Raw genomic sequence first — 24,313 nt, 5'->3', positions numbered from 1 at the left:
TAAGCAACGAGAAATGACAGTCCATCCTTATATTAAGACTATCTGAAGGTCAGAAGGTCAGTCTATCTGGAAAATATATTGTCCAAATTGGAGATTTTTGGTTCCAACCGCCATGTCTTTGTGAGACGCAGAGTAGGTGAACGGATGATCTCCTCATGTGTGGTTCCCACCATGAAGCATGGAGGAGGAGGTGTGGGGTTGCTTTGCTGGTGACACAGTCAGTGATTTATTTAGAATTCAAGGCGCACTTAACCAGCAGGGCTACTACAGCATTCGGAATCGATACGCCATCCCATCTGCTTTGCGCTTAGTGGGACAACCATTTGTTTTTCAACAGGACAATGACCCAACACACCTCCATGCTGTAAGGGCTATTTTACAAAGAAGGAGAGTGAAAGAGTGCTGCATCAAATGACCTGGCCTTCACAATCACCCGACCTCAACCCAATTGAGATGGGTTGGGATGAGTTGGGCTGCAGAGTGAAGGAAAAGCAGCCAACAAGTGCTCAGCATATGTGGGAACTCCTTCAAGACTGTTGGAAAAGCATTCCAGGTGAAGCTGGATGAGAGAATGCCAAGAGTTTGCAAAGCTGTCATCAAGGCAAAGGGTGGCTACTTTGAATAATTTGTTTAACAGTTCGTTGGTTACTTCATGTTTCCATATGTGTTATTTTATAGTTTTGATGTCTTCACTGTTATTTTACATTGTAAAAAAATAAAGAAAACCCCTTGAATGAATAGTTGTGTCCAGAAGTTTGACTGGTACAGTATAATATCTGAAAATGAGCCTAGCTTGACGCTCTTGCCTGTAGTCATGGATGAACGCTTCTCCCTCTCTGTCACGGATGCCACGGTTGCACTTAGTTTAAAGAGGTATTTGTATTTATTAGGATCCCCATTACTTTTACTTCCTGGGGTCCAAAACATATTAAAGCACTTACATTACACATTAAACAAATGATGAAACAGTACATCATATAACATTATCACACCACTTCATATCGACAATACAAAATGTTTAATACCACCATACAACAATATCACAATGTATGAGTATGCATGTGTTTGTAACTGTGTGTGTGTCTCTTCACACTCCCCGTTGTTGAAATGGAATAATGTGTCCCTGAACAAAAGGGGGGGGGGGGTCAAAATCCAAAGTAACAGTCAGTTTCTGGTGTGGCCACCAGCTGCATTAAGTACTACAGTGCTTTTCCTCTTCATGGACTGCACCAGATTTGCCCGTTCTTGCTGTGAGATCTTCCACCAAGGCACTTGCAAGTTCAGACATTTCTGTGGGGGAATTGCCCTAGCCCTCACCCTCCGATTCAACAGGTCCCAGATGTGCTCAATGGGATTGAGATCCGGGCTCTTCGCTGGCCATGGCAGAACACTGACATTCCTGTCCTGCAGGAAATCATGCGCAGAACGAGCAGTATGGATGGTGGCATTGTCATGCTGGAGGGTCATGTCAGGATGAGCCTGCAGGAAGGGTACCACATGAGGGAGTTGGATGTCTTCCCTATAATGCACAATGTTGAGATTGCCTACAATGACAACAAGCTCAGTCCAATGATGCTGTGACACACCGCCCCAGACCATGACAGACCCTCCACCTCCAAATCCATCCCGCTCCAGAGGACAGGCCTCGGTGTAACGCTCATTTCTTCGACGATAAACTCGAACCCGACCACCACCCACCACCGCTACTCGTCAGTGAAGAGCACTTTTTGCCAGTCCTGTCTAGTCCAGCGACGGTGGGTTTGTGTCCATAGTCGACGGTGATGTCTGGTGAGGACCTGCCTTACAACAGGCCTACAAGCCCTCAGTCCAGCCTCTCTCAGCCTATTACGGTGTGTTACTGCTGGTGTTGTTACACGTGGTCTGCCACTACGTGGACAATCAGCTGTCCATCCTGTCTCCCTGTAGCGCTACCTTAGGCATCTCACAGTGCGGACATTGAAATTTATTGCCCTGGCCACATCTGCAGTCCTCATGCCTCCTTGCAGCATGCCTAAGGCACGTTCACGCAGATGAGCAGGGACAATGGGAATCTTTCTTTTTGTGTTTTTCAGAGTCAGTAGGAGGGCCTCTTTAGTGTCCTAAGTTTTCATAACTGTGACCTTAATTGCCTACCGTCTGTAAGATGTTAGTGCCTTAACGACCGTTCCACAGGTGCATGTTCATTAATTGTTTATGGTTCATTAAACAAGCATGGGAAACAGTGTTTAAACCCTTTACAATGAAGATCTGTGAAGTTATTTTGATTTTTATGAATTATCTTTGAAAGACAGGGTCCTGAAAAAGGGACGTTTCTTTTTTTGCTGAGTTTAGTACTGTGCGCCTACCATAGCCTGTTCTAGACTTTGGGACTGTGAAGAGAAATCAGATTGGGAAATCTTTTTGTATCCCAATCTGGCTTTAAACTTCTTCACAACAGTATCTCGGACATGCCTGGTGTGTTCCTTGTTCTTCTTGATGCTCTCTGCGCTTTTAACGGACCTCTGAGACTATCACAGTGCAGGTGCATTTATACGGAGACTTGATTACACGCAGGTGGATTGTATTTATCATCATTTAGTCATTTAGGTCAACATTGGATCATTCAGAGATCCTCACTGAACTTCTGGAGAGAGTTTGCTGCACTGAAAGTAAAGGGGCTGAATAATTTTGCACGCCCAATTTTTCAGTTTTTGATTTGTTAAAAAAGTTTGAAATATCCAATAAATGTCGTTCCACTTCATGATTGTGTCCCACTTGTTGTTGATTCTTCACAAAAAAATACAGTTTTATATCTTTCTGTTTGAAGCCTGAAATGTGGCAAATACTTTCGAATACTTTCGCAAGGCACTGTACGTTTTGACCATGACAGTTTAAAATACAGGTTTACTCCAAGCAGTTTAGTCACCTCAACTTGCTCAATTTCCACATTACTATTTACGAGATGTAGTTGAGGTTTAGAGTTTAGTGAATGATTTGTCCCAAATAAAATGCTTTTAGTTTTGGAAATATTTAGGACAAACATTTTCCTTACTACCCATTCGGAAACTAACTGCAGCTCTTTGTTAAGTGTTGCAGTCATTTCAATTGCTGTAGTAGCTGACGTGTATAGCGTTGACTCATCCGCATACATAGACACAATGGCCTTACTCAAAGCCAGTGGCGTGTCGTATATAAAGATAGAAAAAAGTAAGGGGCCTAAACAGCTACCCTAGTGAATTCCTGAATCTACTTGGATTATGTTTGAAAGGCTTCCATTAAAGAACACCTTCTGTGTTCTGTTAGACAAGTAACTATTTGTCCACATTATAGTAGGGGGTGTAAAGCCATAACACATACGTTTTTCCAGCAGCAGACGATAATGTCAAAAGCCAATTTCTCTCAGCCAATCATCAGTCATTTGTGTAAGTGCTGTGCTTGTTGAGTGTCCTTCCCTATAAGTGTGCTGAAAGTCTGTTGTCAATTTGTTTACCCTGAAATAGCATTGTATCTGGTCAAACACAATGTTTTCCAGAAGTTTACTAAGGGTTGGTAACAGGCTGATTGGTCGGCTATTTGAGAGGCTTTACTATTCTTGGGTAGCGGAATTAGCTTCTCTCCAGGACTGAGGGCACACACTAACTAGTAGGCTTAAATTGAAGATGTGGCCAATAGGAGTGGCAACATTGTCCGCTATTGTCCTCAGTAATTCTCCATCCAGATTGTCAGACCCCGGTGGCTTGTCATTGTTGAAAGACAACACCTCTTCCACACTGACTTTATGGAATTCAGAAGTACAATTCTTGTCTTTCATAATTTGGTCATATATACTTGGATGTGTACTGTCAGTGTTTGTTGCTGGCATGTCATACCTAAGTTTACTTATCTTGCCAATGAAAATTAATCGAAGTAGTTGGCAACATAGTGGGTTTTGTGATGAATGAGCCATCTGACTCAATGAATGATGGCGCCGATTTTGCCTTTTTACTGTAGACAGGGGTTTCTTTTTTCAACCTCATTCACATATTTGCAATCAAACTCTAGAATCTCCTTAGCTATCATACTCTGCTTCTACCGGGCATTCCACTGATTTCAAAACTCTGTTCTCCAGAAAGTAGAGCGCAACACTATTGCAGTTATTTGTGTGTGGTGGCAGTATTAGCAACAGTGGCATCTAGCGGGCAAAAATGGATACTTTAACACTAATTGATTTAATCGACCCTGAAAAAACTCACATTTCAGCCTGTGATGACCTCTGACCTCTATCATTTGACCCTGTCCTTTGTCCAATCAGATGGTCTAATGAGTGAGGGGGAGTTCCTGGACATAACAGAGATCAAGCGGCATCAGGCGGAGGAGTTTGAGTGCATCACTAACAACGGAGTGACGCAGCCCGACATACGCAAGGTCAAGGTCACCGTCAACTGTGAGTGTCCCTACAAACCACAAAACACATGCATGCACTCACAGACACACAGACAGACAACGAAACAATCACAGACACAGACATCCCACACATGGTATACCTCCCATAAGATAATACTATACTGAACAAAAATATGAACGCAACATGCAACAATTTAAAATATTTAGCCGAGTTACAGTTCAGATGAGGAAATCAGTCAATTGAATTAACTTCATTAGGTCCTAGTCTGTGGATTTCACATGACTGGTTACAGATACCGTTAAAAACAAATGGGCCTCAGGATCTCGTCATGGAATTTTTGTGCATTCAAATTGCCAATCGATAAAATGCAATTGTATTCGTTGTCCGTAGATTATGCCTGCCCATACAATAACCCCACTGCGTCCATGGGGCACTCTATTTGCAATGTTGACATCAACAAACCACTCGCCAAGAGTGTGCAAAGGGTGGCTATTTGAAGAATCTCAAATATAAAATATATTTTGATTTGTTGAACACTTTTTTGGTTTCTACATGATTCCATATGTGCTATTTCATAGTTTTGATGTCGTCACTATTATTCTGCAACGTAGAAAATATTTAAAAAAATACAGAAAAACCCTTGAATGAGTAGGTGTTCTAAAACGTTTGTATGTCTTAATCATTTTATATGCCGTGTATTTATCAACGTCAACCTTTCTCGACCTTGAAGGTCCCTGAGCCTTTCTTTGTCTGAGCTTAACTTTTAATCACTATCGTTGTGTACATATGTTAAACATTTCTCTCACTTCTCCCTCCTTCTTCCTTGTTCAGACCCTCCCATGATCACAGACGTGAAGAACATGCCAGCCCAGCTGGGAAAGACGGCCATTTTGCGCTGTGAGGCAATGGCAGTACCCACAGCCTCCTTTGAGTGGTACAGAGACGACCGCAGGTAAGAAATATACCTCCTCCTTCTCCTCCTTTTCCTTCAATTTTTCTCTAATAGGATTTTTTGCTAGCACAGACTGGAATTTGTTCAAGTATTCATCCAATGGCACGGAGGAGTATACCACCTCAGTCACCGGCTTCATCAATAAGCGCATCGATATCCAACCAGAAGCCATGGATTACAGGCAACATCTGCACTGAGCTAAAGGCTAGAGCTGCCGCTTTCAAGGAGCGGGACACTAATCCGGACGCTTATAAGAAATCCCACTATGCCCTCAGACGAACCATCAAACAGGCAAAGCGTCAATACAGGACTAAGATTGAATCCTACTACACCAGCTCTGATGCTCGTCGGATGTGGCGCGAGCCTACCAGACGGGCCTTTTATGCTCGCTTTGAAGCAAGCAACAGTGAAGCATGCATGAGAGCACCAGCTGTTCCAGACGACTGTGTGATCACTCTCTCCGTAGCTGATGTGAGCAAGACCTTAAAACTGGTCAACATGACTGGTTGCATCACGGCCTGGTATAAAAACTGCTCGGAATTCGACCGTAAGGCGCTACAGAGGGTAGTGCGTATGGCCCAGTACATCACTGGGGCCAAACTTCCTGCCATCCACGACCTATATACTAGGTGGTGTCAGAGGAAGGCCCAAAAAAGTCTAGGTCCAAAGTCTAGGTCCAAAAGGCTCAAACCCCCGCCATAAGACTATTTGCATTGACCCCTCCCCCCCCCCCCACACCCCTTTGTTTTTACACTACTGCTACTCGCTGTTTATTATCTATGCATAGTCACTTTACACCTACCTACATGTACAAATGACCTAGTAAATATTTTCTTAACTCTATTTTCTTAAATCTGCATTGCTGGTTAAGGGCTTGTAAGTAAGCATTTCACGGTTGTATTTGGCGCATGTGACAAATGCAATTTGATTTGATTTAATAGGTTTAGGTCAATTTATTTCCTGTACTTCTAACACGTCCTTTCAGATATCAACAAAGTTATTTCTCTCCATCTGTCACTCTCTCATCCCCTCACTCTACCCCTCTCTATCTATCTACCTCCCCCTGCTCTCTTTGTCCCACCCTCTCTCTCCATCTGTCACTCTCTCATCCCCTCTACGCCTCTCTATCTATCTACCTCCCCCGCTCTCTCATCCCCCACTCTACCCCTCTCTATCTATCTACCTCCCCCGCTCTCTTCGTCCCACCCTCTCTCTCCATCTGTCGCTCTCTCATCCCCCTCTCTACCCCTCTCTATCTATCTACCTCCCCCCGCTCTCTTCGTCCCACCCTCTCTCTCCATCTGTCGCTCTCTCATCCCCCCTCTCTACCCCTCTCTATCTATCTACCTCCCCCCGCTCTCTTCGTCCCACCCTCTCTCTCCATCTGTCGCTCTCTCATCCCCCTCTCTCTACCCCTCTCTATCTATCTACCTCCCCCCGCTCTCTTTGTCCCACCCTCTCTCTCCATCTTACCCACCTTTCTCCCTCTCTCTCTCTCTGTATCAGGCCGGTAGAGAGCGATAACACTCTGAGGATCAAGAACGAGAAGACGCGCTCACTGCTTCTCTTTACCAACGTGACGGACAAACACTTTGGCAACTACACTTGTTTTGCCTCCAACAGGCTGGGAGCCTCCAACGCCAGCATGCTGCTCTTCCGTGAGTATCTTTAAGCATTCACACACACACATACGTAAGCATGCATATACAGTGCCTTGCGAAAGTATTCGGCCCCCTTGAACTTTGCGACCTTTTGCCACATTTCAGGCTTCAAACATAAAGATATAAAACTGTATTTTTTTGTGAAAAATCAACAACAAGTGGGACACAATCATGAAGTGGAACGACATTTATTGGATATTTCAAACTTTTTTAACAAATCAAAAACTGAAAAATTGGGCGTGCAAAATTATTCAGCATCTTTACTTTCAGTGCAGCAAACTCTCTCCAGAAGTTCAGTGAGGATCTCTGAATGATCCAATGTTGACCTAAATGACTAATGATGATAAATACAATCCACCTGTGTGTAATCAAGTCTCCGTATAAATGCACCTGCACTGTGATAGTCTCAGAGGTCCGTTAAAAGCGCAGAGAGCATCATGAAGAACAAGGAACACAACAGGCAGGTCCGAGATACTGTTGTGAAGAAGTTTAAAGCCGGATTTGGATACAAAAAGATTTGCCAAGCTTTAAACATCCCAAGGAGCACTGTGCAAGCGATAATATTGAAATGGAAGGAGTATCAGACCACTGCAAATCTACCAAGACCTGGCCGTCCCTCTAAACTTTCAGCTCATACAAGGAGAAGACTGATCAGAGATGCAGCCAAGAGGCCCATGATCACTCTGGATGAACTGCAGAGATCTACAGCTGAGGTGGGAGACTCTGTCCATAGGACAACAATCAGTCGTATATTGCACAAATCTGGCCTTTATGGAAGAGTGGCAAGAAGAAAGCCATTTGTTAAAGATATCCATAAAAAGTGTCGTTTAAAGTTTGCCACAAGCCACCTGGGAGACACACCAAACATGTGGAAGAAGGTGCTCTAGGTCAGATGAAACCAAAATTGAACTTTTTGGCAACAATGCAAAACGATAGTGGTGGTGGCAGCATCATGGTTTGGGCCTGCTTTTCTTCAGCAGGGACAGGGAAGATGGTTAAAATTGATGGGAAGATGGATGGAGCCAAATACAGGACCATTCTGGAAGAAAACCTGATGGTGTCTGCAAAATAGCTGAAACTGGGACGGAGATTTGTCTTCCAACAAGACAATGATCCAAAACATAAAGCAAAATCTACAATGAAATGGTTCAAAAATAAACATATCCAGGTGTTAGAATGGCCAAGTCAAAGTCCAGACCTGAATCCAATCGAGAATCTGTGGAAAGAACTGAAAACTGCTGTTCACAAATGTTCTCCATCCAACCTCACTGAGCTCGAGCTGTTTTGCAAGGAGGAATGGGAAAAAATTTCGGTCTCTTGATGTGCAAAACTGATAGAGACATACCCAAGCGACTTAAAGCTGTAATCGCAGCAAAAGGTGGCGCTACAAAGTATTATCTTAAGGGGGCTGAATAATTTTGCACGCCCAATTTTTCAGTTTTTGATTTGTTAAAAAAGTTTGAAATATCCAATAAATGTCGTTCCACTTCATGATTGTGTCCCACTTGTTGTTGATTCTTCACAAAAAAATACAGTTTTATATCTTTATGTTTGAAGCCTGAAATGTGGCAAAAGGTCGTAAAGTTCAAGGGGGCCGAATACCTTCGCAAGGCACTGTACGTAAACACAGATAGCCACATGCAGACACACACACATGCATACATACCGCAGGAGGTTGGCGACACCTGAATTGGGGAGGACAGGCTTTTGGTAATGGCTGAAAAAGAATAAGTGGGATGGTATCAAATATGGAAACCATGTGTTTGATATGATTCCACTCGCTCAATTCCGGACATTATTATGAGCCGTCCTCCCCTCAGCAGCCTCCTGTGATGCATACACACACAGACTCACATACTATACTGCACATACACATGCACGCACACGCTTCCATACATGTGTCTAAGCTCATTCTACTTCACTCAATCACACAAGTGTGCACACATACTTGGAGAAGGAAACCAATGCAAACACACACCTAGTCACACACTGCATTGCCCCATCCCCATCTCTCTTCCTCTCCCTGCTCACGGTGCTGGATTTTCTCATTTCCCTCCCTCCTTCCCCAATCCCTCCTTCCATCTTGCCATCTCTATATTCGCCGCCCCATTACACCAAATAGCTTTTCTCCTCCATTTCTCCCTCTGCTCTGTCCTGTTCTGTTACCCCAGGAAGTTGTCGTTTCTCTCCTTCTCTCTCCTCCCGTCTTGCATTAGCCCTCCCCAATGTGCGATTTCCAACACTGTGTTCTCTCGCTCCCTCTATCCCTCCCTCTCTCCCGCCTTCCACGCTCTGGCATTACCATCTTAAGTGAGCCCCTTCATCCCCTCCCTTTCTCTTCTTTCATTCCCTTGTTCTGCCGTTTCCTCGGCAAGTCTCCCTCCAATGACTCACCCTCAGTCAGTCTCATACATCCTTCTGCGCCGCCCTCCTCCATTCCCTCCTCTGTCGGCCTCTGTGTCTTATCTCGCCATCATCTGTCTTTCTCCTCTTCTTTTTTCGCCTAATCTTCCCCCTTCATCATTAGAAAAAGCTGGGTCTGAACCGTCTATACGAATGGGACACAGACCGAAAATCGAACCACTCTGACTAATATCAGATCGCTTCGGGGATGGTTTTACACTCTGTCCCTGTCATTGCACTCAGACTTCATTTCTATCCCAAAATGTTTTACCTCTTTTTACTTGTAGCTTACGTTTTCTCTGGTTGTTTCCTTTTCCCCTTACGAATTCTTCTCCACTCTTTCTTCCCTCGGTTTCCTCTCTCCTTCCGGTGCCTGTCCTTCTCTCCCGGGCCCCTTGATGCAGGGCCAGGAGCCGTGTACGGGCGAGGCGTGGCCGTCAACGTGGGGGTGAGTGCGGGTGTTGGCTTTTGGCTTTGCCTCTCTGTCTCTCTCCTGATGAAGGTCTAAGAGCTTTTCCCGGAAGTCCCATCCCGCCTGCGGAAGGAAGAAGGAATTTATTTAATTACGAACCCATCACTGTGAAACAAAAATAATATGCATTATTCCAGGAGCCATTGACGCATCGCATGTCACACCCACACCAACTCCCCCCTCGCTACCTATATTGCCACCATCACCATACCACTCTCTCTCTTCATCCTGTTTCCAATGAGAGTCACCATGGTGATATCTATAATGTGTTTAGTAAGAATGATAATTGTGATGATGATGAAAACAGATATTTAACACCAGGATAATACTATTACAAATCTAAATCATGACCGATCTACAATAATGTTCATGGACGTTTGGAAACTCGGAGTGAAAACACTACTATTTACGGTTGGAACTACTCTATAATGAAAATGATTCGTTATTCTGATGCGGGTCACGTGACCTTGTTGAAAGCTGTCCATTGGCCCATTGCTCCTGTGACATTTGACCCTATGATCATACAAGTACCATTTTATTCCGTTTTTAACCATGTGGCAGTGTATATGACGCGGCTGCTGCGAATGATGTCAAAACACACATGAAGGGTGGGCCGTGGGGGTTCTATAAAGCCTTTGCCCTTCTAGTGCATCCCTTTGGGATCTCAACCAAGAAGGAGCATGTGAGAAGACCCACTTCACCCCCCCCCTCCATCCACCCCCCACCCCTCTTTAAAAAACCCTCGTCTTCTGCCCACCCCCTCCCCCCATCGATAAGGTGGTTTGTGTTCCGTCCCGTGTGTAAATATAATGCAGTACAGAGGCCATGCCGTTACTAGAGGCAGTCTATCCACATCCAACCCTCCTTGGTTGGTGGCTAATGTAGTGGCTAATAAAATTTAAAATATCCCGCAAAACTACATTACCCATCAGCATCTATAACAGTTTTCGTAACCAGGAAGGGACTGTAGAAATAACAATCGTGTCTCCTGCTTTGAAGGCGTTGACCAGTCATCCTCCTTCCTTGTCTCTTGTTGATAGCATGTACCGGTTAGAGATGTTTCTGTCGTGAAACCTCCCTCCTACTCCCCCCCCCTCCCCTGTCCGTTTTACTCTGCAAGGTTAAACTGCTATAACTCTTTTGGTGTTGATAATAATACTGATGATGTTAATACGTATTTAAATAAATATGAAAAGTAATTCCATGTGAGATAAAAAAAGAATACATACTACTCCAGAGCTGACGAGCCGTGTGTGCTAAAAATATTTTGTACTCAATCCCTCGGAGAAATCACACTCATTGAACTGAACGACAACGACAAAAGACGAAGTTGTAAGGTTTTCAAGTTGTGCTCTTTTTTGCCATGACAAGGATTTTAAAAACACATCGAAGCTGATCTCGAGGGAGTCTTTTCATCCGAGAGAGTCCGCAGTCAATGAAATGTAATATTGTTTGTATACGTGTATGTATTTAAACCTTTGTTTTCATGCTGTTAACTGTATAAAGCACATTACACATATTCAACCAGCTTTCATAGCGTGTCACTCTCCAGACAGACCAGCTCAATAGATCAATTATTCAAAACGATGCATGTAAAGCAGCCGTCCCTGTAAGTCAGTCAGCCCCCGTATGGCAGGACAGGCGCACCAGGAGATAAAGATGTAATTAGCCACTACCTGTGGCTGGATAAGTGACGGGGCCTACACTCCCCGCCTCCCCCCATGTCCTTCCCGCCAGCCATGGACAAGCCCCATAAATCACGTTCAACCCTGGCCCCTGACAGGATCCTCCTCAAGGACACCCTCGTCCCTGTAAGGCAGACGCAAACCACCACACCTGGGCCCTGATTGAACCCCCCCCCCCCCCAGTTCTCAATTATCCAGCCACCTTACCTGCACAGATCAACCACCGAGACGTGCACTGTGAGGCTCGATGACACCCCAACCACCCAACCGCTGTTTCTCTGTCACGTCCTGCTGTGTCTATGTCTATATGCAAACTCCCCCATAGTGAACCAACCTGCATGGAGAGATGGGCTCACACTAGCAACTCTCTGACTACCCACAATTCCTGTGACCTTACAGGAATATGCAGCATCTGTATTCAGTATTCTGCGAATAGCTGTCATCTTTTTTTTTTTGTTCGATTTAATTTTAACCAGCAACATACCTGCTAACTCGAATATATAGGAGAGGCATCCAATCCGGCTAAGCGGTGCTATGATATTTAAGGGTGCCCCTAACAATCTATTCAAGAACAGAACTGTTTTAGTAATACTATTGTATGAAGTGTGCTAATGTATGAGGAGATGTGAAGCCCTAGCAAGAGTGAATGTCCCCTTTAGCAGGAGGCTAGTCAATGAAAACCTGTTTGTCTCACTGAATACAGTGTGAGACGTGTTCTGTTGATGCCCGTTGCTCTATGCAATGTAGTCAGTCATTGGTATGTCTGAAGGGAAACACACAGACCCACTTGTGTTCATCTTGTTTTGCTCAGACTCACAGGGCATTGATGGGTATCGATTTTCAAGCACAAGAGCAGGTTGTTTTGGTCGGTGATTCTTGTTTTTCCTTCTTTGTCGTTTTCGATCCCCCTCTCTCACTCACGCTGTCTTTCTGTCTGTCTTCTCTCTTTCCCGTACTCTGTCCCGTGTCAGCACCCAGCTCAATTTTGTCAGTGGAATAAACCTCTGCATGTACATACTCTGTCCTTGAAGAAAAAAACCGAAATGAAAATAAGGAAAAACATACTGTCATGTTTCTCAATGTGGGTTTGAAAAAAAAGCATGTAAATGTTCGTTTTGGGGAGATTTTGAAAAACAAAAAGCTGTATCTTGTGTAAAGGCTTTAGGCTGGGGGAAAGGCTGGGGGATATGCTTTTAAATTCATGCAATGGAGGGCGAAATGTATGGTGGGCATTTGTAATAACCCCAAATGAGTTTGAGGGTCTCCATGAGTTCTTCATCAATGCGAAAGTTAATCAGAGGACTGACAATGGGAAAAGGAAGGATGCAGCGAATTCACTTCCTCGGTGGGTGTGAGAGGACCTCCACACACCGTGGGGAGAAGCCCAGACTGGTACAGACAAAGGTCTGAGGCAGAGGGAGATGGGATGACTCTGACCAGACAGTGAACTCTCCGTGGGGGAGAACGAGAAAAGACAAGGCAGACGCTTGATAGGATAGCAGCTCAAGATAGAATTCCTAAAAATGGCCACTGCGTTGTTCCTCCTGAGGGAGGACATACCACGGCGTTGTCTATGGTTACGCCATGTAATATTAATGGCGTTTTTTTTTTTTTACCTTTATTTTACTAGGCAAGTCAGTTAATTAAGAACAAATTCTTATTTTCAATGACGGCCTAGGAACAGTGGGTTAACTGCCTGTTCAGGGGCAGAACGACAGATTTTGTACCTTGTCAGCTTGGGGATTTGAACTTGCAACCTTTCGGTTACTCGTCCAATGCTCTAACCACTAGGCTACACTGCCGCCCCAAAAAAACACTGCAATGATCACGAACACTGGCTGTGTACAGGCAGCATTTCGTGACTCTATCTGCTAGCCTATCAATGAGCGTCTACACTTTATTGATATGGTGTGGTGTCAAATAGCTTGACCCGTAATTACAGCACAGAGACATGCTGTATGATTCTAATGGAGGTAAGTGGTGTAATTACATGTAGTTCATCACCCCCAATAAATGGGGGAGGTGCTAGTTCTCCGGGCGCCACTCGAGCATTGCTAAGCAGCACTTTTTGGCTTATGTCGATGTACATAATATAAACTATCTTGCTTCATTTATATATGAGATTATTTCGATGTTTCGAAGAGAATTATAACCATATTTGGGTGGTGTACTTTTTTTATTTATGAATGACAAGTCTATGAAAATACAGTGGTAGAGTAGCAGTAGAAGCTCGATAACTATACATTCAGTATCCGTTTGAGTGTACTCGTTTTTTAAGTTGTGTATCTGTGTTAGATCTTGAATCACCATAAGCACTATATTCCAGTCACGTCACATTAAACAGTTCCTTTACAGACCTTCAGGTCCAAATGCAATGGTTAATCGATACATTGGACTGGATCGCTTGAAATAAAGCAATTTCTCCTCAGGCTCACTTTACCAGGGCCCAAAGACTGAATTGTCAAGTGTCTATATTAAGGCCTTAGAATAGAGAGCATAATTTATCATGCCTTGATACAAGACACCCCTAATTGCGCATTGATTTTCTCCCCATCTCCGAAAACATTTTGGCCGAGCTATATTGTCAACGAAGGTAACTATTTGTTTAGAGAACATACAATGAAGAATGAGTCGTTAGTTGTTTTCTTTCACGTCAGTTGAAAGAGTAGCTCGTCCAAGGCGCATTTTGTTCATTTTGTTCTTTCTGATAATGAGATGTCTAACAATTGTCTGTATAATGGCACCTTATAGTACATTATATTTTATTATTGTACTCAATTAAATAAATGATTGATACCAAATGTTAATTTTGGAAATGTCAGTACCTATCGATACTGTGTATCTAGAGACTTATGTCTGACAAACACAGCCGACTCTTTAGTAGGAGTAGAGTCTAGAACGATAGGATGTACAATAGAACAAGACGAGATAAAGGGGAATAGAACCGTAGCCATGATAGTATTTGGTCAATATTCAACTAACATGATAAATTATCAGAAATATGTCAGATTTTCAGTACCGGTACTATGTATCTGTAATACATAAGAAGATGTGTCTTATTGAGGGACAGACTCATTGATATATAAATGACTTCCTTAGTTCCAGCCAGGTCTCTCCAGCTTTTGTCCTTCACACCATAGTCCACTAGCTAGATAACAATGTGTTATCCTAATGAGCTATTGTTCACCAGCTAATCTAAAGGCCTGTTCAATTCCTATGAGCAGAGTCAACGCTGCGAGTGTATTTCAGCTCCAGTAGATTTCCATTAGCTGTACTAATGAGTGCATCGATACACTGCATGCTGGACTGAGGTGAGCCACATGATGAAAATAGGTCGTTATTGGGTTAACATGCTGACTACATGTTGCCAAGCAGAGGAAGTGATATTTGCCTTGACTCACTAAAGGATCAACTTGGAAGTTGAATGAGGTAGCTAGGTACTATATAGTAAATTGGTAGTAGTTGAATTGATAGATACACAAGGACAGAATATATAGGGAAAAAAGATAGAGTTATGTAGAGGTGGATATTTTGTTAGTTTATCGTTTCTATTCTGAATTCTAATTAGGATATATTATTATTCATGTAAAACATTGACAGTATTTGTTTGTGTGGATAGTGGGTTAAAGTAATACTTGCGAGCCACAGAGGCAAGAGCAGCAGTCACTCACTCCCACCTCCATCCACACAAACCGGCAGGGACTGCAGATGGTTGCTTGTCAATCACCCTCTCCTTTCTAAGAATGTAGCTAGTGGCTAATTAACAGTGTACCAGTGTTGGTCCATCTACAGCTGGATCAACAAGAGAGTCTGCACACTACTAGGCAACAATAGAGGTGCCCACCAGCCAGCCTCCTTAGTCATTAGAAGCCTGCCTAACATCTCCAACACTGAGTGCCCCTTTACTTGGCCTTTGTGAGTCACCAGCACAAATCTGACATTTTGCCTGTCAATCAACTGGGTAAATATTGGTTGCCATGGCGAAAACTGACAATGGAACTATATATTTTTCTTGTCGAATGACATCATCAAGTGATATTCTGGCTTGTGTTCATAGGATAAAATGGGAGAGAACCTGTGTGGTGTGACTAAGTCGCAAACAGTCTGAAACTGTCCTATTAATGTGAGATGTATAGATTTGAATTTATGACACAACATAAGATTAGGTTGTCATGACACTGTTGTTTCACCAGAACAATTTTGAAACTTCTGAAAAACTATGACAATCAGGTAATAACAATTAACAAAGATAAATGTAATTTTTGTCAGTGCGAAAACCAATAACAAATATTAGGTTGTTTTAGCAATCCAGTGGATGAGTCTACTCTAGAATGCTTGGTTAGTGTTTGCGGACATCGTATGGAGATGTCATGCCCATCTCTCTCTCTCTCGTTGCACCTCTGGCCCACTTCCTCCTCCCTCCTCCTTTCCCTCAATGTGGAGAAAACCTTCCACCTGTGCCCCCCCCCCTATGCCAATCCCACTGCCTGCTGCCTTGCCACCTCTCTGTATGCCAGGTTCCAACCCTGGTAAATCTGTGATATTGATTTGTGAGTGTGTGTGTCCGTGTGTGTGTGTGTGGATTATCTGACCTTCACATGGCAGGCATGTTGGTTTCAATCTACCCCTGGACCTCAACATTATTATTTCTGTCTGTGTTGACTTTTCAAGATTGCATTGATATAACTTACTGAACAAAACAGAGGAACACAAACAGCATCGTCTTCCATCTTGACATATTTCTGTGCAGTGAAGCGATGATGATTATGACGACTCTTTTGATTCATTTGATCTCTGTTCTGTCTCTGTTTTTGTCCTTTCTAAGTGTGTGGACAATTTTTTCCCCCAAATCTATAGAAGTGGAGTTAAAAAAATACAATATATCAGAGGGAGAAAAATCAATAAAATATGTTGTTTTTAACAGAACTCTGTGTGAGTGTTTGATTGTTGTCGTTGTTTAATGAGATATGTTGTTGCCTTCTCAGCCCCTGTGGTTGGAAAGCGGGGTTAGGTGAGCTGAGTTTCCTGAGCTTGGTTCCAGCAACAGAGTCAAACCTTTCACATTTGCTTGATGCCACTACAAAGTTGTACATTGGCTTTTTGAACAGGAGTAAATCATGAGGATATTTCAATAGAGATGAAAACAGTCAGATGAACATCCAACATCTAGTAATACATCATCAAAATGACCTTATAGAATTCTGTCAATTATTTACATACTTTCAAAAAAAGTAAAGATGACGGAGAGATGGATGGAAAATGCAGTTTACCAATACATGTCAGAAACAGTTTCCAAATGTCATGCAAATGTTTCTGTTGAGGTGCACAGTGTAGATCAGTCCCCACTTGTCTTGTTTATGGGATGGGGAACACATTTAATCCAGTGAAAGGGCTATAAGAGGCTATTTGTTTCCATTTCTGTCAAGTTGCTGTTCTGCTTCTGGCTGTGAGTGGTACAGGTTCGGGGGTCAACTTTTGGTTGAGGTCAAAGCTGTGGTAAAACTAAGTGGACACTGGAGTCAACTAAAGTAAACACAAAGTAAACTCGGAGTGTCGTTTTTAAATGCTTTACCCTAAACATTAGACTGATGACGATGAGTTGCACCACTCATATTCTAAAGTGTCCTATACATGGAGTATGGCATACTGCACTATTCTCTTATTCATCAGAACATGTGTAAACCATACAAAAACTGCTCTTCTACATATTCTTCTACAAAAACGGTCATAATAAAAATAAACCAAACTTATTGTACTTGAAACTAATTTCAGCTTAGATGGTTTGAAATGAGAGAGAGAATCTCAAATGTTGACATTTTATTCTTCACACATTAACCACTTTGTTGTTAAGTAATTAGCTCGCTGACATTCCGTTCAATGAGCACCTTATCATTGTGAAATAGACGGATGGTTTTGCTTTGTGTGTTTCTGTACACTGCATTTCGCTTACTGTTGCATTGCGGTTTGTGCAGACACCAAGAGCGAGGCCTATTTGTCTGCTAAGACAGGCTCGCGTCGTCTTTGACGTAACAGGCGCTGAGATTTGTCTTGTTTTGGAGCATGGCCTATTAATGAACATTGGAACATAATGAAGCAAAAAAAAAAACAAGCTGACATCTCATTGTCTTTGGAGGGAAGCTTGACATTCAAAGTCACTGTTCGAGCAGTCCTTTCACCACTGGAGTTTGTAATGAGAAACAAACGCATGACAAATATCCTGGACCTGTGTGTGCTTCTGTTGATAGCAGGCCCAATACCAGGTTAGTGTCTTCCAAGGCTAACAATATTCTCACAAACAAATATATTTTTTCTATGTTCATGATTTTTCAGCATATTCAGTGTCATAATTAATATATATTATACAACATCCCTAAGCATATTACAGTACATATACATTTTCCTAATTGCATGAATTCTGCCTTTCTGTTTTGGCTTCAAGTCTTGCAATATCAAGACTCCTGTTGACAACACTAATGCTCTAATTACTTTCAGAAGTGTATAGAGTCATGAGTTGTTTGTTTGTCAAGATAAGAAGACTAAATCTCATTAGTCGGGGAGAAAGTCACTCCAGCTCACTCATTTTGACTTTAATAAAACTACTGTGATCATCTCCAAATACACCTCAACATTGAGGGCAAGCTTTGTGGCAAATGCCGTTGAACTGAAGGTCTTGCTGTTTTTTTTGTCCAAATGAAATATTCTGTCTTACCTTGATGAAGAAGCATTCACTGACTGTGTCCTCACTCAGCCCCATTAAGGATGGTAACAGCAGAGGGGTTAAAGGTGAGGCAGTGGCCCCCTTCACTAACTGTAATGCGGGGTCAGAGTGCCAACCTGTCCTGCCGTTTCGAGGCCACATCCTACGGGGTGGACTGGTTCAAGATAGAGGGGGCCGAAAAGATCCCCATCCCAGATTCAGCTGGGCAGACGTCCCTGGTGATTATCGAGGTGTCCGTGGAAGATGCCGGTGTGTATTACTGCGAGGTCAACGTCCTACACAGAGATTCAGAGCGAGGGGGCGGCACAAAGCTCATTGTCCTGGGTAAGACAAAAGCAAATTAGCCTGGTCCCAAATCTGTTTGTGCTATCTTGACAACTCATATGGCCATTGCTTGGCATGATAATGACCATAGGATTAAGCTTTTTTTATTTTTTATTATATGGGACCAGGCTAAGAACTAGCTCTAATAAAAAATGTATACATCCGCCTCTATTCTTGGAATGTCTTATTGTAACTCATTAGAGTTTCTCATCATTTCTTCTGTCTTTGTTGGTGTTGTTGTTGTTGTCATTGTTGTAATTGTCTGTCATTTGTATCCTTTGAGAATCTGTTTGAACCCAAACGGTTTGCAGGGAGGTTATTACATTTAAACCAGTGGGCTATGCATCACCATAAAGAGGCCTAACCAAGCTCAAATCTCTAAAAATTCTAGTCACATGGAAATTTCCTTTCAGTTCATCTTTTTGCCTGAGTGGATTCGTGACAAATCCAGATATAATCACCATGGTACAATGCATTGTGGATTCTATTGATCTTTGCAGGGAATTGAAACTCACCACAGAACAAGGCAAAGAGGGATCGTGAAATGATTATGTGCAAACCCCTCATGCGAAAGAGAAGGTTCCTCTCAGGGTTTCTCCAGTGGGGTGCACGTTGCAAAGTCCTGCACCATTTACAGAACCATGAGTGTGTTGTTTAGCCACAACTGTATAACCAACATGGTCTGAATAGAATATGTCGAAATAGTGAAATATGACATACAGTATAAAAATGGTTCAACGTCAACAATCTGACATATTTCTAACGAGCGGCTGGTAGCCTAGAGTATAAGAGCATTGACCTAGTAACTGAAAGGTTGCTGCTTTGAATCCCTGAGCCGACTAAAAATCTGACGCCGTGCCCTTAAGCAAAGCACTTATTCCTAATTGCTCCTGTAAATCACTCTGGATAAGAATGTCTGCTAAATTACTAAAATGTAAATGTCATGAGATAGATGGTATTGCATCACCCCCTTCCCGTGTCTCCTCCTACCCCTACTAGCACCCCCCTCTGTGCCCCAACTCCTCCTCCAGGTCCCCTCGGACCCCCAGACGGACCAGTGGGCTCTCCTCTGCGTCACCGGTGGGTTCTACCCACACCACCTCACCCTAAGCTGGACACACCAGAGTGGAGAAGATAGCCCCCACCACTTTGTTGGCCGCAACTGCACCATTCACCCTGACTACCATGACGTCAACCAATCACATAGCCTAATCCCAAAGATCTCAACTCCTAATTGGATGGGAGAGTGTTTACAGGTGACGGACAGCTCCAGAACGGAAGTGTATGTAATCAGTGTGCTGTCACTCCCCCCGCGGGGGTCTGTAGATGCTGGGATCATCTACACCTGTAGTGTGCAGGATCACCCTGCACTGGACTCCCCCCTGTCTGCCTCGTTCACCTGGGGTGAGCTTTAGTTAACACTACTGAGAGGCTGTATATTTCACTGGGCTATTTCTCACATGGCTCAAATGTTTTTATACATCTGTGCTTCCACTACACACAGCTTCAGTCAGTCACGGGCCTTTAACGACTGCACATTGAATTCACCCTCAGGTCTGTCATCATCGTGTGAGGTCCATAACTGTATAACTTAACAGTCATGTTTGCATTGCCTTTTTTTTTGTCTACGCTCACAGACGCAGCCCCCAATGAGGTGATTGGATGCTTGAATATCCTTAAGGTCTGTGTCCTCTGTGGAGTGACTGTGGTGTTTTCCATTGCAAGTAAGTACTGTGTGGTTACACTCACAGGATCTCACAAGGATCATGGGAAATGGAGTCATGTAAATCATTGTATGGCCCATGTATTGAGCATCAGTCAATTGGGTTGTTTTGGATTTCGTCTTTTTCTCCACAGCACTGACAAGCTTGTGTGTGAGAAAAAAAAGACCTCGTGTGACCAATGTACTGTAAGTACACACACACACAAGCATGCATACACACATTCTGTTTTACAGCTCTATCTGTTCAGCTATCCATCATTGTGAGAAAAAGTCAACACTGACGCACAATCTGTATTTGTCCAAATTAATGTCTTTCAGCAAATAAAGGGAGAAAACAAAGGACATTTGAGAGAAAGAAAACAAAGGATCTGAACACACCAAGAGCATCCGATTTTCCGTAAATAATAGGCTACCCACGACAGCTTCTACACAGATCTTTACTGCATGATACATTTCCTGATCAGATGGCACACTTTTTATGACAAAGAGTATGCTGGGTTTTAACTGAGGGACTTTTTTGGGGGGTGGGGGGGTGGACCAGTAGTTTTGTCTATAAGCACATGCCACAGCGCTGTTTTTTTTTAAACTAGCTCCAATCTCTCTCACTTGTCCTCACATGATGTATATTCTCCCCAGCTCACACATTCTGTAACATCCCCAAATCATAATGCAAAACTGCTGCTATGTGAAACTTATGTTGCGTGTTGAACGGAAGCCATTTTGCAATCGTGTCAAGTGCCACTGTGCTGCTGAATGCTTTTAGTAGTCATAATGTACTCTAGTGTCAAAATGAAAGTCTCATGGATGGTATGCAACAATCAACTCAACCTCTGTTGGAGGTATACGCCCTGAATAACCAGATGAAATCAAGTCAAGGCACTTCCTGGTGTGAAAGTAACAAACCTATGGGTTTATGCTGGTGGTGTGTGCTTTCCATGCAGGTGTATAGTATACATGCACCACCCGCGATACCTTATCAGAGACTATAGTCTCTGTGTAAATATTGGAGATGCTCATCAATTATCGTGAGTTACACTGTATTGTGAAGTACATCTGAAGGGAAGGTCATCATGTTAAACAGGTTATGACTCCAAAACAACCTGATTATGTTCAAGTACGCCATTGCCAACCTTTTTTGCCTGTAATTGTGTAACCAATTCAAATACTGGTCAACTATTATCGTATTATTGTTCCTGTAATTCACAAAATGAACACGCTTTTATTTCAACATCAATGTCTTTATTTGGTCCCACAATCAAACAATGAAGGTCCCACAATCAAACAATGAAGGTCCCACATGTTAGAGGTGCATACAAAATGGGACAGTGAGTCCACATTCATTTCACAAAGCCAATAATATAAATCTATGGACACAATGAATCACAAGTACACACAAAATCCCTCACTCATGTGTGCTCATGCATGCACAAAAACATATTCGCACATGCACCCCCCCCCCCCCCACACACACACACACACACACACACACACACACACACCGACTCTGCTCAGTGCTCAAATTCATTGTTCCTTTTCAACATTGTTTCCTTGTTTCCACAGCGATACGACTGTGATACCTGTTTGAGATGCTTATCTTTCAGTGCTGAGAGATGTTGTTCTGATGTGTCTCTCAGATGTTAGAGTTGTTGTTCTCTACGGTTCAACATAACCGCTCCTAGTTGTGGAAATGGGCTTCAACCTTTTGAAATACAATTATAATCAATGATCATTTTCTGTTCTGTTTGCCAATCTTGTCAGGCAACCCAATACAACAAATGTATTCTCAAACATATTTCACGCACGGTCACAGTAGGTGTGTACTTGTAATACATAATTGGCAATGACTGTACTTGATTCCAGCTAACTGCAGCTAGGCAGTAACTCCCTAATGTGAGCCCTTGTTTTGTGTCTCTCAGGAGGAAGGCAGGCTCCGTGTCTACCATATCCTATCTCTACTCTAAGTAGGAAGTTTGCCCGCCAATGATCAAACAGAGACACAGATACAGTAAAATGTGAAAACATAAACATCAGAGCACTCATATCCTGCCACTAGACATGAGGAGCACAATATCTCATTTCAGTTAATACAGGCCTTATTCAATTAACTTCAGATAGCATTCATCTCTACTTGTTTGGGTCCCTTATCTTTCTGAGGCTCGCTCGTTCCATTCCAAGGAGACCAGTGGATGTGACAGCCACAGAACATACACTTGGCCAGCCTGATTCTGGCCCCCTGCAACATACTCCCTAGGGTCCCTCTGACAGCTGAGGAGGAGAAGTAGAAGATGAAGGGGTCCAAGCAGGCGTTGAAGGTGCTGCAGAGCAAGGCCATGTCTCTCCAGTCTGGGTTCTTCCTGGTTATAAAGCCCACAATGTGGGAGACGTTGTAGGGGCCGAAGCAGAAGGCAAACACCAGCAGTGTCCCCAGAGCCAGGCCGATAGCACGGAGGCGTCTGCGACGCCCGATGTGGGGCAGGCCGGAGAGTATGCGGATGAAGTTGATGTAGCAAAAGCTGCAGATGAGGAAAGGTACACAGAATAGAACCAGGCAGAGCTCCAGACGCACAGGCAGGAGGATCGCCAGTTGCTTCTCGCTGAAGCCCTCATAGCACACATTCCTGGAAGACGCAATGTTGTTGCCGTCACTAAGAGGTGCATTGGAGACGTTTGAGAATTCATAGCTGTTGGAAGAGTTGGTTGTGGAACTGAGGGAGTCTTGCGGTGGGTTGTAGTAGGGCATGATGACGACGATGCTCAGTTGGAGGACGGAGAAGACCCAGATAAATACACTGGCCACCACGGCATACAGGGGCCGGCGCTTCAGCGAGTGTTGGATGGGGAAGGCCACGCCCAGGTAGCGCTCCACACTGACCGCTGTCAGGAATAAGGTGCTGACGTAGATAGTCATGTAGAAGAAGAAGCCAGATAAAGGACAGAGGATGTAGGGTAGACTCCAGGTCATATTGTTCGTGACTTCCTGCATCTTGAAGGGCAGGAAGAGCAGGAAGAGGAGGTCCGAGATGGTCAGGTTGAGGAGCAGGATGTCGATGGGCGTGGGTTTTTGCCTTACCTTCTTGCTGAAGGTGTAGAAGGCCACAGCGTTGGCTGGGAGGCCCGTCAAAAAGGTGACAAGGTAGACAGACAGACACAACGCAGTATGGCACTCCTGCATGGTGGCCTCGGCGGTGGGTACAGTCACTGGAAGGCACAGGGAACAAGACCTGTCACATCATCTCAGTGCAGTCTGGGGGGGATGAAAACGTTGCAGCACAAGGGACTTGATCTGTCAGACAGTCTGAGGTTTCAGAGGCGAAGGCTGCTTTTTGGGTCAACAGCCTGGAACAAACCCGGTTAGACAGCGTGGTTTTCCTGTCTCTGACAATAAACCAACTCATCGTCTCTTCAAGGGCTCCAAGACTCTGATGGCAAGAGAGGATAGAAAGAGATTACAACATACCACATTGCGGTTTCTTACGGCTTTTTGTTACTCACTACTCACCCCTTTTAAGTTTGCCAAGTGGAGGGTGTAATTGAAACAACATCCGTGTGCGCAATAATCAAAATAAAATACTAGCAGATGAAATAGAGTTCAGATTAATGTGAATTTCATGCTAAATAACTACAATAAACACCAAACACTCGGAGAGGCAATATGGTCAGCTATACCACAACCAGGGACCAAGTAGCCCTTAGTATAGTCTTGTTCACCAGCCTTGTGCCGTGAGGCTGTCGCTACTCGGGTCAAGCATTCAAGAGAGTTATCATAGCGTGTCTGCACTGAACTGAGCTAAGAAAAACAAATACTAAGATATTATTATATATTATTATTTTATCTTACCCTTCATGTACTTACAGCATCAAATAAAGGACAGTATAATAAGGCATGAGCGTAGGAGACAGTTAAACCAACATTACTTCCTTGTATTGACCAATGACTAGCTAATATACTGTACGTATGGGAAATTCCTCACACTTTTACTGGCCGATTTGATGACAGTGGAGGATTGCCAGC

At 43.5% G+C, this 24,313-nt stretch overlaps 3 protein-coding genes across 3 annotated transcripts in view; 2 read left to right on the top strand and 1 right to left on the bottom strand.

Annotated features, from left to right (window-relative positions):
• iglon5 (IgLON family member 5) overlaps nt 1–16,462 on the top strand; it is a 223,623-nt gene extending 207,161 nt beyond the window's left edge. Inside the window, exons 5-8 of the mRNA XM_064945475.1 lie at nt 4,271–4,402; nt 5,195–5,315; nt 6,822–6,973; nt 9,784–16,462. Of these exons, the coding sequence (XP_064801547.1) occupies nt 4,271–4,402; nt 5,195–5,315; nt 6,822–6,973; nt 9,784–9,887 (509 nt within the window). The 3' untranslated portion in view covers nt 9,888–16,462. The remainder of the gene's footprint in view (nt 1–4,270; nt 4,403–5,194; nt 5,316–6,821; nt 6,974–9,783) is intronic.
• A 1,195-nt stretch (nt 16,463–17,657) lies between these two features.
• LOC135521239 (uncharacterized) lies at nt 17,658–20,803 on the top strand. The gene is made up of 6 exons (XM_064947162.1): nt 17,658–17,796; nt 18,285–18,578; nt 19,578–19,982; nt 20,216–20,302; nt 20,436–20,487; nt 20,620–20,803. Exons 1-6 carry the CDS (start codon nt 17,727–17,729, stop codon nt 20,624–20,626), a joined length of 915 nt encoding a protein of 304 aa, XP_064803234.1. The 5' UTR covers nt 17,658–17,726; the 3' UTR covers nt 20,627–20,803.
• A 1,493-nt stretch (nt 20,804–22,296) lies between these two features.
• LOC135521238 (free fatty acid receptor 2-like) lies at nt 22,297–23,715 on the bottom strand. The gene has a single exon (XM_064947161.1). It carries the CDS (start codon nt 23,471–23,473, stop codon nt 22,409–22,411), a length of 1,065 nt encoding a protein of 354 aa, XP_064803233.1. The 5' UTR covers nt 23,474–23,715; the 3' UTR covers nt 22,297–22,408.
• Nucleotides 23,716–24,313: the final 598 nt, after the last annotated feature.

The sequence above is a fragment of the Oncorhynchus masou genome, chromosome 29 (assembly GCF_036934945.1).
Source record: "Oncorhynchus masou masou isolate Uvic2021 chromosome 29, UVic_Omas_1.1, whole genome shotgun sequence".
NCBI classification, from domain to species: Eukaryota; Metazoa; Chordata; class Actinopteri; order Salmoniformes; family Salmonidae; genus Oncorhynchus; species Oncorhynchus masou.
The sequence above is the reverse complement of the archived record's forward strand: the minus strand, read 5'-3'. Positions and strand labels throughout refer to the sequence as shown.